Below are 15,442 nucleotides of genomic sequence, written 5' to 3'. Positions count from 1 at the left end.
CATTGATGGATTTTATACTCCTTGTAGAAAGTATTCTTGGTTTACTTGTGTAGGATTTTACAAGTAGCTGTGATGCTACTTAAATTTTTTGATGCTGCTTTTAAATGAATTTTTAAATTTGACTATTAATTAGAAAATGAGAAATAAATTACTAATCTTGTTTTTGAAGGGAGACACTCAGAAAATATATTTTCTGAGAAGTTAAAGGAAGATAGTATTCCTGCTCCTCGCTCTGTTGGCAATATTAAAATCAACTTCACCCCTCGAGTATTTCCAACTGCTCTCCGGGAATCACAAGTAGCAGAAGAAGAGGAGGTGGGTGTACTTGCTGTTAGTTACAATGACCGCAATGAAAATATTTTATTTTTTATTTCATCTGTTCAACACAAATAATGGGTCTGAGTTTTTAAATTATTTATTAAACTAAAAACATTACTTCATGAATGTATTTTAGTATTTCCTTATGAGAAAAATATATTTAGCAGGGTTATTTTTTGGCTCCAGAATGCTGATGATAGAACACTGGTTTAATATGCCATAGTCTTCTTGCTTATTCCAGGAGATAAACTGATGCACTTGTCATTTATTTGATCAAATACATCATTTTCTATAATAGCTTTGTAAAGTTTGGATCAGATTTGAAAATTTATTAATATTAGGTATTCTAATATTTGATGCCTTGGAATTAATATCTGTCATTCATTTATAAATTCCTGAGCTTTGGGATTTTAAATATTGTATCTTTAGTTATATAAGCAATAACAACTGCATTTCTTTATGGTAAGGTGTGAACTAATACCTCTCTCAATTGAAAAATTGTGGAACTGGCCCAGGCCGGAGGCTCATTTGTTTGGAATATCATTACAAACACAAAAAGGTTGTGGTTCCATTCCCGGTCAGGATGCACACACAATGCAGATGCTCAGTATTTCTCTCTCACATCAATGTTGTTCTCTCTCTCTCCTTCCTCTTTCTTTAAAATCAATAGACATATCCTCAAGATGAAAGGGGGGGGGGTTGTGGAAATACACCACCATCATCACCACCTCTACCACCACTAACTCCATCACCAACTCCACCACCTTCACCTCCACCATCTCCAGCACCTCCACCACCTTCGCCTCCACCACCACAACCTCTACCCCACCACCATCTCCACCACCATCTCCACCTCAACACCACTGCCTCCACCATGACCACCTCTGCCTCACCACCACAACCACAACCACCACCACCACCACTTCCACCACCTCCACCATGACCACTGTCACTTCCACCATCTTCACCTCCACCATCTCCACCACCTCCACCACCTCCACCTCCACCACCACCACCTCCACCTCCACCACCACCACCTCCACCTCCACACCACCACCACCACCACCACCATTTCCACCTCAACACCACTGCCTCCACCATGACCACCTCTGCCTCACCACCACAACCACAACCACCAGCTCAACCACCACCATCACCACTTCTACCACCTCCACCACACCACCTCCACCACCACCACCATCTCCACCACTGTGACCACCTCTACCTCTACTACCACAACCACCACCACCACCACCACCATCACTACCGCCTCCACCACCACCACCATGACCACCTCCATCTCCATCACCACCTCCACCACCACTACCACCACCACTTCCACCTCCACCACTTCCACCCTCACCACCTCTACCACCACCTCCACCATTACCACCACCACCTCTACCACCACCACGTCCACAACCTTTACCACCTCCACCACCACCATCTCCACCACCACTACCACATTCACCACCACCACCACCACCTTCACCTCCACCATCTCCACCACCACCACCATCTCCACCTCCACCTCCACCATCACCACCTTTACCGTGACCACCTCTGCCTCACCACCACAACCACCACCACCACCACCATCACCTCCAACATCACCTCCACCATCACTGCCTCTACCACCTCTACCACCTCCACCGCCACTCCACCACCACCACCACAACCACCTCCACCATCACCGCCTCTACCATGACCACCTCTGCCTCACCACCACAACCACCACCACACCTACCTCAACCATCACCACTACCTTCACCACCACCACCTCTACCACTTCCACCACCACCACCACCACCACCTCCACCCCACCACCTTCACCTCCACCACCACCACCACCACCAGCACCTCCACCACCTCCACCACTGCCACCACACCCCACCACAACCCATCACCATCCCACCAAGAAAAAAAAAAGTTGTGGAATTAATTGAAGATACTTAAGACATTATAACAATTTATAAATATTAACATATTTTTATTAAACAACGTAATACTTTTTATCTTTTACTATTATATTATTGTAAAATATTAATTATAAAACTGTTTTTCAATATAGAAAAAGGAAAATGAAATAATACTCACATGAACTCTTAAATTTGGATGAAATTTGGACTAGAAATTTTTATACATTTAATCTTAACCAGCTAGTAAAGTTTTAAAAGATATATTTTAAATGTATAAAAACTGGACGTTTTAAAATCACCTTCTTCAAATATTGTATCAGTTTGCTTGGGCTGCTATAACAAAATACCATAGATTGGGTGTGACTTAAACAACAGACATTTATTTCCCAGTTCTGAGAAGTCCATGATTAGGGTGCGAGGGTTGGAGGTGGAGGGAAAACCTGCATTCTGGTCTCTTCCTCTTCTGAAAGGTCACTAATTCTATCATGTGCGCCCTGACCTCATGACTTTATCTGAACCTAATTACCTCCCAATGACCCCACCTCCAAACACCATCACATTGGTGGTTATGACTTTAATATATGAATTTAAGGGGATACAAACATTCAGTCTATAAAAAATAGTATTTCCGTCTTATGTAGGAAGATGGAACATCTAAAAGACTTCATTTTCATTTCAGTGGCTACACAAACAAGCAGAGGCACGAAGAGCAATGAATACTGATATTCCTGAACTTAGTGATTTAAAAGAAGAAGAAAAGAACCCAGAATGGTTGAAGGATAAAGGGAAGTAAGTTGTTTGTTGAACTCTGGCCATGAGATATAAATGTATATATAAATTTATGTAGAAATTAGTTTTTCCCACATTTCCCAGATATCTGACATCTATGTTGGTGAGTATGGTTGTTGGAGAGAGATAATGCAGATAAACAAATTAGGTGGTCAGGACCTCCATATTAAAAAGTCAGATCAGCCCTGCCAGTGTGGCTCAATGGACTGAGCATTGTCCCATGGACTGAAAGGTCCCAGTTTAATTCCTGGTCAGGGCACATGCCCAGGTTTTGGACTCAGTCCCGCGTAGGGGACTCACAGGAGGCAGCCGATTGATGTTTCTCTCTCACATCAATGTTCTATCTCTCTCTCCCTTCCTCACCCTCTCTAAAAAAAAATCAATAAAAACATATTTTTTAAAAAGTCATATCGTAGCCCTGGCCGGTTGGCTCAGCGGTTGGAGCGTCGGCCTGCGGAACAGAGTCCTGGGTCCAGTTTCTGCTAGGCCCTAGCGGCTAGGGGCACATACCAAAAAAAAAAAAAGTCATATCATATGGCAATTAAGGCTCTTATTTTTATTTGTTCTCATATTTAAATGTTATAGAAATAAAAAATACCACATCTTTTGGATTGCTTATTAAAATTCCTTTTAAATCACTTACATTATGCCCTGGCCGTTGTGACTCAGTTGGTTGACCATTGTTCCATGCACCAAAAGGTCGCTGGTTTGGCCCTTGCTGGTTTGGCTCAGCAGTTAGAGCATCAGCCCATGGACCAGAGAGTCCCGGATTCGGTTTCCACTAAGGGCACATACCTCGGTTGGAGTTTGTCCCCTGCCCCAGGTAGGGTCTTGTGGGTGGCATCCACTCAATGTGTCTCTCTCACGTCAATGTTTCTCTCTCTCTCTTCCTCCCTCTTTCTTCCTCCCTCTCTTTCTCCCACTCTATCTGAAGATAAATACAAAAATGTTCTCAGGTGAGGATTAAAATAAAAAGTGAAAAAAGGTCACTTGGTTCAATTACTGGTCAATTCACATGACCAGGTTGTGGGTTCAGTCTCCTGTCGGGATGGGTACAGGAGGTGATCAATGCTTCTCTCTCTCTCTCTCTCTCTCTCTCTCTCTCTCCTTCTCCCTTCCTGTCTCTCTGAATAAATAAGCCCGGCTGAGGTGGCTTAGTGGATTGAGCAATCCCATGTACTGAGAGGTCACTGGTTCCATTCCTGGTCAGGGCACATGCCTGGGTTGAGGACTTGATCCCCAGTAGGGGTCATGAAGGAGGCAGCTGATTGATGTTTCTCTCTTTCCTTCTCCCTTCCTCTAACTAAAATCTAAACACGCACGCACGCACGCATACACGCACGCATATATATTTTTTTAATGGTATCAATTGTGATCTTGCTGGAGGCTCTAGGGGAGAATCATTTTTTGAATTTTCCATCTTGGAAGCTGTCCACACTTTGTGGCCTATGGCATCCAGCCAGCAATTGCATCAGTCTGATCTCTGCTTCCATAGTCACATCTCCTCTGACTTTGATTCTCCTTCCTCCCTCTTTCTTTCATAAGGACATTTGTGATTCTGTTAGTCCCACGTGCACAATTCAGGATAATCTACCTCAAGATCCTTAATTTAATCACATCTGCAAAGTCCTTTCCACTCAGTTAACATATTCACAGGTTCTAGTGAATAGGATGTAAATGCCTTTGGTTGGGGTTATTATCTATCTACCACTATGTCTCTCTATATTTTTTTCTCATCTTCTCTCTGTTCTCTCTGGTCTTTCCTCCTGTTATAACATCAGAGACTGATTTGTGGCACTGAGCTGGAGTTGGCAATTTTCCTGAAGGTTAGTAGCCTGGGGCTAAAAGAATGGTTCCTTTTACCGCCAACAGTAAAACCCGACCTGATACTTCCTCCTATTTCTCCCTCCCTCTCCCCTTATTTATTGAACCATTAAATAAACATCTATTGAGTATTTGCTGTTTGCCAGACTGAGCTAGGCTCTGAGCTACAGAGATCAGTGGAGGAGAGAGACATATACAAATACTTACAACATTGTGTGGGAGGTACAGTTTCTAGAAAAGAACAAGGTAATACGAGAGTACAGAAGAGGAACACCTAACCTTAATGGAAGGGAGATAGGCTCAGGAAAAGCTTTCTAGATAACTTAGCACCGGAACTCCTTTTAGTGATAAGTAGGAATTTCAAGAAGAAGGGAGAGAAAGACAATCATTTCAGGCAGAGGAGACAGTATGAGCAAAAGCTCAGAGACAACAAATAGTGTGACATATAGGTCAGGAACTGTGGGTCATTTATTTTTTGCTAAAACAAAATTTGAGGCTAGCAGTAATAACAAATGAACCCAGATAAATAGGCAGGGGCATCGTGTGTTTGATTAAGAGTCTTATATTTTATTCTGTAAGGCCGGGAAAAATGTGTTGCAGAAACTAAGCAAAGGCCTTGAACTTTGACATTGTTATAGAGGTGGGAAGAGGGGCAATTTGAGAAATATTTAGGAAGTAAAATAGGCAGAATTTGATTGATTGTTGGGTAGTGAGAAAGGAGTAGCTATAGGTGACTTCCATGTTCCTAGTTTGAATGACTGATGGCCTGATACCACCAACTGAATTACAGAAGCCTGGACGTGTCCAGTTAGGAGGGAATGCAGGTAATTTTAGTTTTGAATATGTTGAGTTTGAGCTGTCTTTGGGTCAATAGAGGCCAGTACTGTAGGTACAGATTTGGAGGCTATCAGTGATTACATAGGAGTTGAATTTAGAAGAGTTTATGAGATGTCCAAAAAGAGTGTGTAGACCAGGAAAATAATGGCGTAAAACTCTGACCTGTCAACATTTGAAGGTCCGGCTAGAGAAAGCACTGTGCAAAAATACACCCAGAAGCCAATGGAATAAAAACTTTAAGAATAGATTCAGTTTTGTTTTGTTCTTCTTTAAGAATAGAAAGGATTTGCCCTGGCCAGTTTGGCTCAGCAGTTAGAGTGTTGGCCTGTGGTCCAGAGAGACCCGGGTTCGGTTTCCGCTAGGGGCACGTACCTCGGTTGCAGTTTGTCCCCGGCCCTGGTTGGGTTGTGCAGGTGGCAGCCACTCGATGTGTCCCTTTCACGTTAATGTTTCTATCTCTCTCCCTCTCTTTCCCTCCCACTCTATCTGAACAAAAAATGGAAAAATGTCCTCCGGTGAAGATAAAAAAAAAAGTAAATAAAAAAGAATAGAAAGGATTTGAATAGATTCGTAGATGCCACAGAAGAGGTGATTAAAATGTCTCCTGGAAGAGTGGAAAAAATTAGGTCATGGCCAAGGGTAGATGGATTATCTTGATTTTGTTTTTGTTTATCTTCTTGTTAAAAGTTACATGCATTTAAAATTTTTATAAAAATATATCTTTTGAACATAATTTACACAGCGCATATAAAATGCAACTTTGTCTCAGTGGTTAGAGCAACAGCCTGTGGACCAAAGAGTCTGGGGTTTGATTCCCAGACCCACAGCTTCTGCACTCATTTAATAAAGGTTTGTTGAGAAACTATGAGCTTTACACAAAATAGTTTATTTAATTCCTATGACAGTCTGACAAGTTGTGATATTATTCTTTATACTTATTTTTCAATGTGGAAACAAGGGCTAGAAAGGTTAAGAAACGGGACTAAGGTGGTGATTAACAAGTAGATCTAGGATTCAGTCCCAGGTCAGATTAATCTGAAGCTTGTGTTCCAGCCAGTGCTACACACCTCTCATAGATGAGTAAAATCCTCTCCCCATCCTTTTGTTCGTGTTGCTTAACCACAGCCCGAGTGGTGTGCTCGAATCCTCCTTGCAGCCCGAGAGTGCTGGTGTGTGCAGAGCTGAGTGGCTGTCCTCTTGGATTAGTTATTTTGCTCTAGAAAATGTTGACAAATGAATTTGGAATAGACAGAGAGACTTTATTTTCTGAGATTAAAGGAAAGAAAGTGAGGACAAGGTACATTTCTAAGAAGAAAAATTGCATAGTGGGTCCTTTGAGGGCTCTGTTCAGTAGGGAACAGGAATTCACAGAGATGTCAGTCAGCACAGCTGTGGGATTTATCTCCTGTAGTGCTTATTGTTTTGGATTTAAGAGTAGATCATTGAGAAAGGTTGAAGTTTTGACTGACAAATACATCAGAAGACTAGTAGTGCAAGGGATCAGATTGCTCATGGAAAAATAAAAACTCAGATGTTTAGCCATGAAGTCTGGGCTGGATTAGAAAGGAAGAGATGTTGTGAGGGGCTCAATGGACTGAGAAAGTGGCACAATTAAACAACGAGAGGGCACTGTGAGCTTGAGGATTTAGTGTAAAGGGAAAGTTGGCAGAATGAAAGTTCTGGTCAGTGCATTCAGGTGATGACAGAATCCAAGGTGTGGCCCTGGGAGGGGATAGCAAAAGTAGAGTTGAAGGGAAGGGCATTTGAGTTATGGTGTTCCAGATATTTCAAGGCTAAATTGATAAATGGGTCATGTAGTTAAACCTTGGAATCTTCTGGCATTATGGGAGAAGTTGGAGACATGCTGGGAGCCAGGTCTCAGAGCCGTCGGTGAATTTTTTTTAAAGTGATTTTTTTTTTTTTTTTTTTTTTATCCTCACCCGAGGATATTTTTCCATTTTTTTTTTTTTGAGTTCAGGAGTACTTTATTTTTAAATTTAAATTTAGTTTAAATTGGTTTAGCTATCTCTAAGAGATAGAAGAGTAGTTTTTAAAATTCTGGAATGCAGCATGTCTATTTTTGCATTTCTGTAACTAGAAAATTAATTTTTTAATATAATTTTTTTATATATATATATGAATTTTTATTTATTTTTTTGTTACAGATATTTTACCTTTTTACCCCATTGGCAACCCCCACCCTATCCCCCCTCCACCCTGTCCCCAGCTTAGTTGTCCATGTTTATTGGTCATGCATACATGCATATAAGTTCTGTGGTTTATCTCTTCCCACCCCCCCACCCCCCATCCCCTCTTCTGAGGGATGTCAGTCTGTGCCCTACTTCCAAGTGTCTGGGTCTACTGTATTCCTCAGACTGTTATGTTCATTATATTCCGTATATAAGTGAGATCATGTGGTATTTGTCTTTTTCTGCTTGGCTTCTTTCACTTAGGATAATACTTTCTAGGTCCCTCCATGTCGTCTCAAAGGATAAGAGATCTTTCTTTCTTACAGCTGCATAGTACTCCATTGTGTATATGTACGACTGCTTTTTTATCCATTCGTCTACTGGTGGACACTTGGGCTGTTTCCAGATCTTAGCTATTGTAAATAGTGCTGCTATGAACATGGGGGTACATATATTCTTCCTGATTGGTGTTTCAGGCTTCTTAGGGTATATTCCCAGCAGTGGGATCACTGGGTCAAATGGAAGTTCAATTTTTAATTTTTTGAGGTAACACCATATTGTTTTCCATAGTGGCTGCACCAGTCTGCATTCCCACCAGCAGTGTATTAGAGTCCCCTTTTCTCCACACCCTCGCCAACACTTGTTGTTTGATGATTTGTTGATGGCGGCCATTCTGACAGGTGTGAGGTGATACCTCATTGTTGTTTTAATTTGCATCTCTCTGATGATTAGTGATGTTGAGCATTTCTTCATATGTCTCTTGGCCATTTGTATGTCCTGTTTGGAGAGGTGTCTATTCAGCTCCTCTGCCCATTTTTTAATTGGGTTCTTTGCCTTCCTTTTGTGGAGTTGTATGAGCACTCTATATATATTGGAAATTAACCCCTTATCTGATACATCATTGGCAATGATGTTCTCCCATACAGTGGGTTGCCTTTCCATTTTGATGGTTGTTTCTTTTGCTGTGCAGAAGCTTTTTAGTTTGATGTAGTCCCATGTGTTCATTTTCTCCTTTATTTCTGTTGCCTTAGGTGATGTATCAGTGAAAATTCTGCTCCGTATGATGTCCGAAATTTTGTTGCCTACATTTTCTTCTAGAATTTTTATGGATTCACGGGTCACATTTAAGTCTTTTATCCATTTTGAGTTTATTTTTGTGTATGGTGTAAGTTGATGGTCTAGTTTCATTTTTTTGCATGTAGCTGTCCAATTTTCCCAACACCATTTATTAAAGAGGCTGTCTTTACTCCACTGTATGCTCTTGCCACCTTTGTCATATTTTCCCATTTTTTGTACAGATAGAGTGGGAGGGAGAGAGAGGAAGGGAGAGAGAGAGAGAAACATCGACGTGAAGGGACACATCGAGTGGCTGCCACCCGCACGACCAACCAGGGTCGGGGACAAACTGCAACCGAAGTACGTGCCCTTAGCGGGAACCAAACCCGGGTCTCTCCGGACCGCAGGCCGACGCTCTAACCGCTGAGCCAAACTGGCCAGGGCTAAAGTGATTTTTAAAAGCCAGTAAACTCCATTGACTGGAAGACTATAGGGTAAAGACATCAGGAGTCCCACAGGATGGTGACTTTTACATAGACGGAGAGAACTCCTACGTGAGTCTGGAGAGTGCCATTTCCTATGGTCCTCGTCCCTTATACAGGGATGTGTGTGTGTGTGTGTGGGGGGTGTCAGTAGAGAGGGGTAGAGATAGCAATGCCCTCAGGGCAGAGCCAGGTTTAGTTTAGAGAGCATTCTGTGGAAAGTTTGAGTGTATAGGGATGGATTGGAATAGAAGGTGGAGTCAGAAATAGGAGTAAGAAAGTGCAGAGGACGACAGTGGGATGAGAGAAAGAAAGGCCAGCAAACAGGGACTTTAACATGAGGACAAGGGGAAAGCATGCTTTTTTGGTCACTGCTCAAAGATAACAACATTGGTGGATGTGGTTAGAAAGTCCTTTGGTGCAAAGTGTTTTGGTGCTGGGACTGGCTAAAGGTCCTAGGCAGTGTTGGTCTGATCTTATTTCTAATAAATACTAATGATGTGATTTGGATTTAAGAGTGGGAAGGGCAGATAAGATCATTGAGCCAGGGTTAGAATTTTGACTGACAAGTACAGCAAAAAAGGTGTGTGTGTAAATAAATAAATATAAAATTGACTTCTGGCAAAAGCAATGAATAGGCAACAACAACCTATTGCAAAAGTGTACTTGGTAGCAGCAGCCCTGACTGGTAGATTGTAGTTACTTTAGTGTCTTTTGTTTTTGTACTGTCCTGCCTTACCATCTTCTATTAGGTAGAAAAAGAAAGAGAAACAAAATAAGAGGTGAAGAAGAGAGTTAAAAATGAGGGGAGATGGAAGAAAACTTGGTAACTAATGACACAGAGAAACAGAGCAAAGTACAGTTAATCATAATTCCAAGTACAAACAGGTAAGGAAAGGTAAGAATTGTTAGAAATGTATCCTCCCCATCAATGTAATGCAGTACAAAGATAGAAACAGACATAATAGACCTGATTCAGAAGCAATGTGTTGAATTTAAGCCAAAGGATGAAATACTTTAACCTCCAGAGACTTTGTTTTATGGTAGCCTTCTAGACTTACATAGGCGAAACAGTCCAGCTGTCCTTATTGTGCTACCCGTTCAGAAAAGGGTAGAGGTGGGCTTGCCTTTCAAGAGAGCAATAGCTTGAGGAAACTGTTTAGGGGATTATATGTACTCAAAAAGAAGCGTGTAGAAAAAGCCACAGAATGTTTTCATTTTCTTTACCTAGCCTTCCACTACTGTGTCTTAATTTTAAATATAAAATCTACATTTCAGGAACATACATAATCTTAAGTAATTTTATTTGTTCACACAAGCATTTTATCTTCTCCAGTTAGCATTATGTACTTTTTTACTGAGAAGATCTCACATAAAACAGTCTAGGTGCTCTTATTCAGATATGATGGTATTTAACAGCCTTATGTGACTCAGAATCTGTAAATAACTTTAATTGCTACCCTTCCAGACACTTGTAATCATATAACGTGGACAGGCCATTGTTCTGTCCCACTCACATTACTCTGTGGGTGATTTTTATTGTAACTTTTTTTGGACTAATCCTGTCTTAACCCCAGACTTCAAGTCTCTTTTTCCCCCACACTAGAGCCACTAGAATCCCATCTGCATAACTCACTCTCTGCAGCAAATTCTAATGTTAGATAGGAGGGAATGAAGGATATATATAATTCTACAATTTAGCATCCAGCATCCTAGTACTGTTGCTATGTAAGATCACCTACCCTAGTTCTAGTGTCTGAATTTTCTTTTTACTGTCTTGGCCACGTGCCAGGTTCTATAGCCTGACTGACACTCCATTCCTTTTAAAAGTGAGGCTCTGCTTTGCTTTTGCTTTTCCTTTTGCCACTCAGGTTAATTCTGCTTCTGAACCCCCAACCTTGTATGTAGCAGCCTGCTATTTACTGACAGACTAACCTAGTATTAACTTGTCTGAATTTCTATACGATTGCAGTTTCTGAATCTTCTGTAGATGGATTCTCTTCCTGTCTGGAAGTACTTTTACTTCATGTTGGTCCTTTTAAAAATTAAATTTATTGGGGTGACATTGGTTAATAACATATAATTTTCAGGTGTACAACATTATAATTCGACATCTGTATACTCTATTGTGTGCTCACCAACCAAAGTCTAGTTTCCCTCATGTTGGACTTTTTAATGCTTATTGTTGACCACCTGTTACTGTCTTCTCCCAACACAGCATACAGTTCTACTTGCGAAATTGAATTTCTTTGTAATACTTTGTTTTGGGTCCATGCCTTGGCAAGAACTGTAATGGGTTAGCTACCACACTTTATTTTTTAATTTTTTTTGGTATGTGCCCCTAGTGGGAACCGAACCTGGGACTCTCTGGTCCACAGGCCGATGCTCCAACTGCTGAGCCAAACCGGCCAGGGCTAGCTACCACACTTTATTTATTTTATTTTATTTTAATTAATTAATTAATTTATTTATTTAATCCTCACCCGAGGACATTTTTCCATTTTTTTGTTTTGTTTTGTTTTGTTCAGGTAGAGTGGGAGGGAGAGAGAGGAACAGAGAGAGAGAGAGAGAAACATCGATGTGAAAGGGACACATCGAGTGGCTGCCACCCGCACAACCGACCAGGGCCGGGGACAAACTGCAACCGAGGTACGCGCCCTTAGCGGGAACCGAACCCGGGTGTCTCAGGACCGCAGGCCGATGCTCTAACCGCTGAGCCAAACCGGTCAGGGCTATTTTATTTTATTTTTATTAATCCTCACCTGTGGACACTTTTCCATATTTTGTTCAGATAGAGTGGGAGGGAGAGAGAGAAAGAGAATCATCGACATGAAAGGGACACATTGAGTGGTTGCCACCTGCATGACCCAACCGGGGCCAGGGACAAACTGCAACCGAGGTACGTGCCCTTAGTGGGAACCAAACCTGGGTCTCTCTGGACCACAGGCCGACGCTCTAACCGCTGAGCCAAACCGGCCAGGGCGCTAGCTACTGCACTTTAATGGATGCTGGCAGAAGACAGGAGACTCATGGTTTAGAGACAAAGGACTTTATTATTCAAGGCAAGTAGTATGAGCTTCAGTCATGTTGGTTCCCTTTGCCCCTTAAGTCCTACAGGATAATGTAGAGGTGGGTCTGACATAAGACATGCAGGAGACCCATGGAGAACTGTCTCCCAAGAGCCCCTTGTACCTGCCTACATTTAGTACAGATTTGCCAAATCTGTCTTGCTTTGCTGCATTAAATTTATTTATTTATTTATTATTTTTTAATCCTTACCCGAGGATATTTTTTCATTTATCTTCAGATAGAGTGGGAAGGAGAGAGAGAGAAACATCAATGTGAGAGAGACTTATCAATTGGTTGCCTCCTGCATGACCCCAACCAGGGCAGGGGACCGAACTGCAACCAAGGTATGCGCCCTTGACCAGAATCGAACACTTGACTCTTCGGTTTGCAGGCCAGTGCTCTAACCACTGAGCAACCGGCCAAAATGCAACTTTGCTGCATTTTAAAAACTCTGTTTAGACATAGAAGTCCAGGAAGCACAGAGAGTCCCAAACAAGATGAACCCCAAGAGGCCCACACCAAGATACATCATCATCAAAATGCCAAAGGTTAAAGACAAAGAGAGAATCTTAAAAGCAACAAGAGAAAAGCAGTTCATTACCTACTAAAGAGCTCCTGTAAAACTGTCAGCTGATTTCTCAAAAGTAACTTTGCAGGCCAGAAAGGAGTGGCAAGAGATATTCAAGGTGATGAAAAACAACAACCTACAACCAAGATTACTCTATCCTGCAAAACTATCATTTAGAATCGATGGACATATAGTGTCCCAGACAAGAAAAAGCTAAAGGAGTTCGTCACTGCCAAGACAGTATTATATGAAATGTTGAAAGGTCTTCTTGAAGGAGAAGAACAAAAATATGAACAATAAAATGGCAATTAATACATATCTATCAACAACTGAATCTACAAACAAAATGAGCAAGCAGAACAGAAACAGACTCATAGATACAGAGAACTTTTTGTTTCTTGCCAGATGGGAGGGGGTTGGGGGATGGGTGAAAAAGATGAAGGAATAAAAAAGTACAAATTGGGCCCTGGCTGGTTTGGCTCAGCAGTTAGAATGTTGGCCCGCGGTCCAGACAAGCCTGGGTTCAGTTCGCGCTAAGGGCATGTACCTGGGTTGCAGTTTGTCCCTGGCCCCGGTTGGTGTTGTGTGGGTGGCAACCAGTCAATGTGTCTCTATCACATCGATGTTTCTCTCTCTCTTCCCTCCTCTCTCCTTCCCGCCTATCTGAAGATAAATGCAAAAAAAAGAAAGAAAGAAAGAAAGAAAGTGTTAAGAAAAAGAAGTACAAATTGGTTAGACTGATGAACCTCAAAGGGAAGGGGTGAGGGGGGGCAGGATGAGATAAACCAAAGAACTTCAATGCATATATGCATAACAATAGACACTGACAATAGTGTGGGGAAGGCAGGAGAGGGGGGTGGGATTGGGGAAGAGGGGGTCAATGAGAAAAAAAGGGGGGAACATCTGCAATACAGTCAATAAAGATTAAGTTAAAAAAATAGCCCTGGCTAGCCCTGGCCGGTTTGGCTCAGCGGTTAGAGCATTAGCCTGCGGTGTGGAGAGACCTGGGTTTGGTTCCTGCTAAGGGCATGTGCCTTGGTTGCGGTTTGTCCCCGGCCCTGGATGGGTTGTACGGGTGGCAACCACTCGATGTGTCCCTTTTGCGTTGATGTTTCTCTTTCTCTCTCCCTCCCACTCTATCTGAACAAAAAATGGAAAAATGTCCTCGGGTGAGGATTAAATATATATATATATATATATATATATATATATATAAATATATATATATAGCCCTGGCCAGTTTGGCTCAGCAGTTAGAGTGTCGGCCTGCGAACCAGGGAGTTCCAGGTTCGATTCTGGACAAGGGCAAGAACCTCAGTTGTGGTTTGTTCCAGGCCCCTGTTGGAGTCATGCGGGTGGCAACCAATCAGTGTGTCTCTCTCACATTGATGTTTCTCTCTCCCTCCCTCCCACTCTGTCTGAACATAAATGTAAAAATATCCTTGGCTGGGAATTAAAATAAATAAATTAATTAATTAAAATTAGATAAAATAGAAACTCTGTTTATGGAGATAAGACAGTCTTCTTATGCTGCTACCTTTTATCCAAGTTAAAGAAGTTTAGATTCCATTTTCTAAGACAACTTCTTTGATGTGATGATAATTTTGTTCAGTTGTTTATTCATATGCATTTTACAACCCATAATATTGTGTTGCAGTGCACCTATTATGGCCTGACTTGGTCATTTTGTTCAGTATGAGTATCCTTTTCCTCCTTCCATCCTGAGTGCTAAATTGTAGTGGTTGATGTGCTTGAGGCACACTAATGTCAGCTTTAGATGCTCTTGAGATATTCAAGAATTTTTTTTTCTTTATTGATTTTAGAGAGACAGGAACGGAGAGAGAAAGAGAGATAGAAACATTGATGAGAGAGAACATCAACTGGCCGCCTCCTGCATGCCCCTACTGAGGATCTAACCCACAACCTGTGCATGTGCCCTGACCAGGAATTGAACCAGCAAACTCTGGTCCATGGGTCGACATTCAGCCACTGAGCCACACTGGCCAGGCCATCAAGAATGTTTTATACCCCCTTGGCTTGTTTGGCTCAGCAATTAGAGCATCAGCCTGTGGACCAATGAGTCCTAGATTAGATTCCAGTACCTTGGTTGTAGTTTTTCCCCGGTCCTGGTTGGGGTCATGCGGAAGGCAACCAGTCGATGTGTCCTTCTTGCATTGATGTTTCTTTCTCTCTCCCTTTCTCTTTCTCTCTCTCCCTCCCTCCCACTCTATCTGAAGGTAAATAGAAAAATATCCTGGGGTGAGGATTTAAAAAAATGTTTTATACCCAAACAAGATGCTGAAGGAAACAAGGACTTTCAAAGTCTTTTGAGGGGCAGGTGTGTGCTACAGTTCCCATTGCCTACAAAACAAAGCTGTCTTCTGTTGGGAT

The 15,442-nt window shown here is 41.9% G+C and overlaps 1 protein-coding gene across 2 annotated transcripts in view; it reads left to right on the top strand.

Annotated features, from left to right (window-relative positions):
* Positions 1-15,442, top strand: part of DNAAF4 (dynein axonemal assembly factor 4) — a 64,362-nt gene that overhangs the window by 31,496 nt on the left and 17,424 nt on the right. For both annotated transcript variants that reach the window (XM_036270321.1, XM_036270329.1), the window contains exons 5-6: positions 170-315; positions 2,917-3,026. In XM_036270321.1, the coding sequence (XP_036126214.1) occupies positions 170-315; positions 2,917-3,026 (256 nt within the window). The remainder of the gene's footprint in view (positions 1-169; positions 316-2,916; positions 3,027-15,442) is intronic.

Source organism: Molossus molossus, unplaced genomic scaffold, assembly GCF_014108415.1.
Source record: "Molossus molossus isolate mMolMol1 unplaced genomic scaffold, mMolMol1.p scaffold_m16_p_1, whole genome shotgun sequence".
Classification (NCBI taxonomy): Eukaryota; Metazoa; Chordata; class Mammalia; order Chiroptera; family Molossidae; genus Molossus; species Molossus molossus.
The sequence above is the reverse complement of the archived record's forward strand: the minus strand, read 5'-3'. Positions and strand labels throughout refer to the sequence as shown.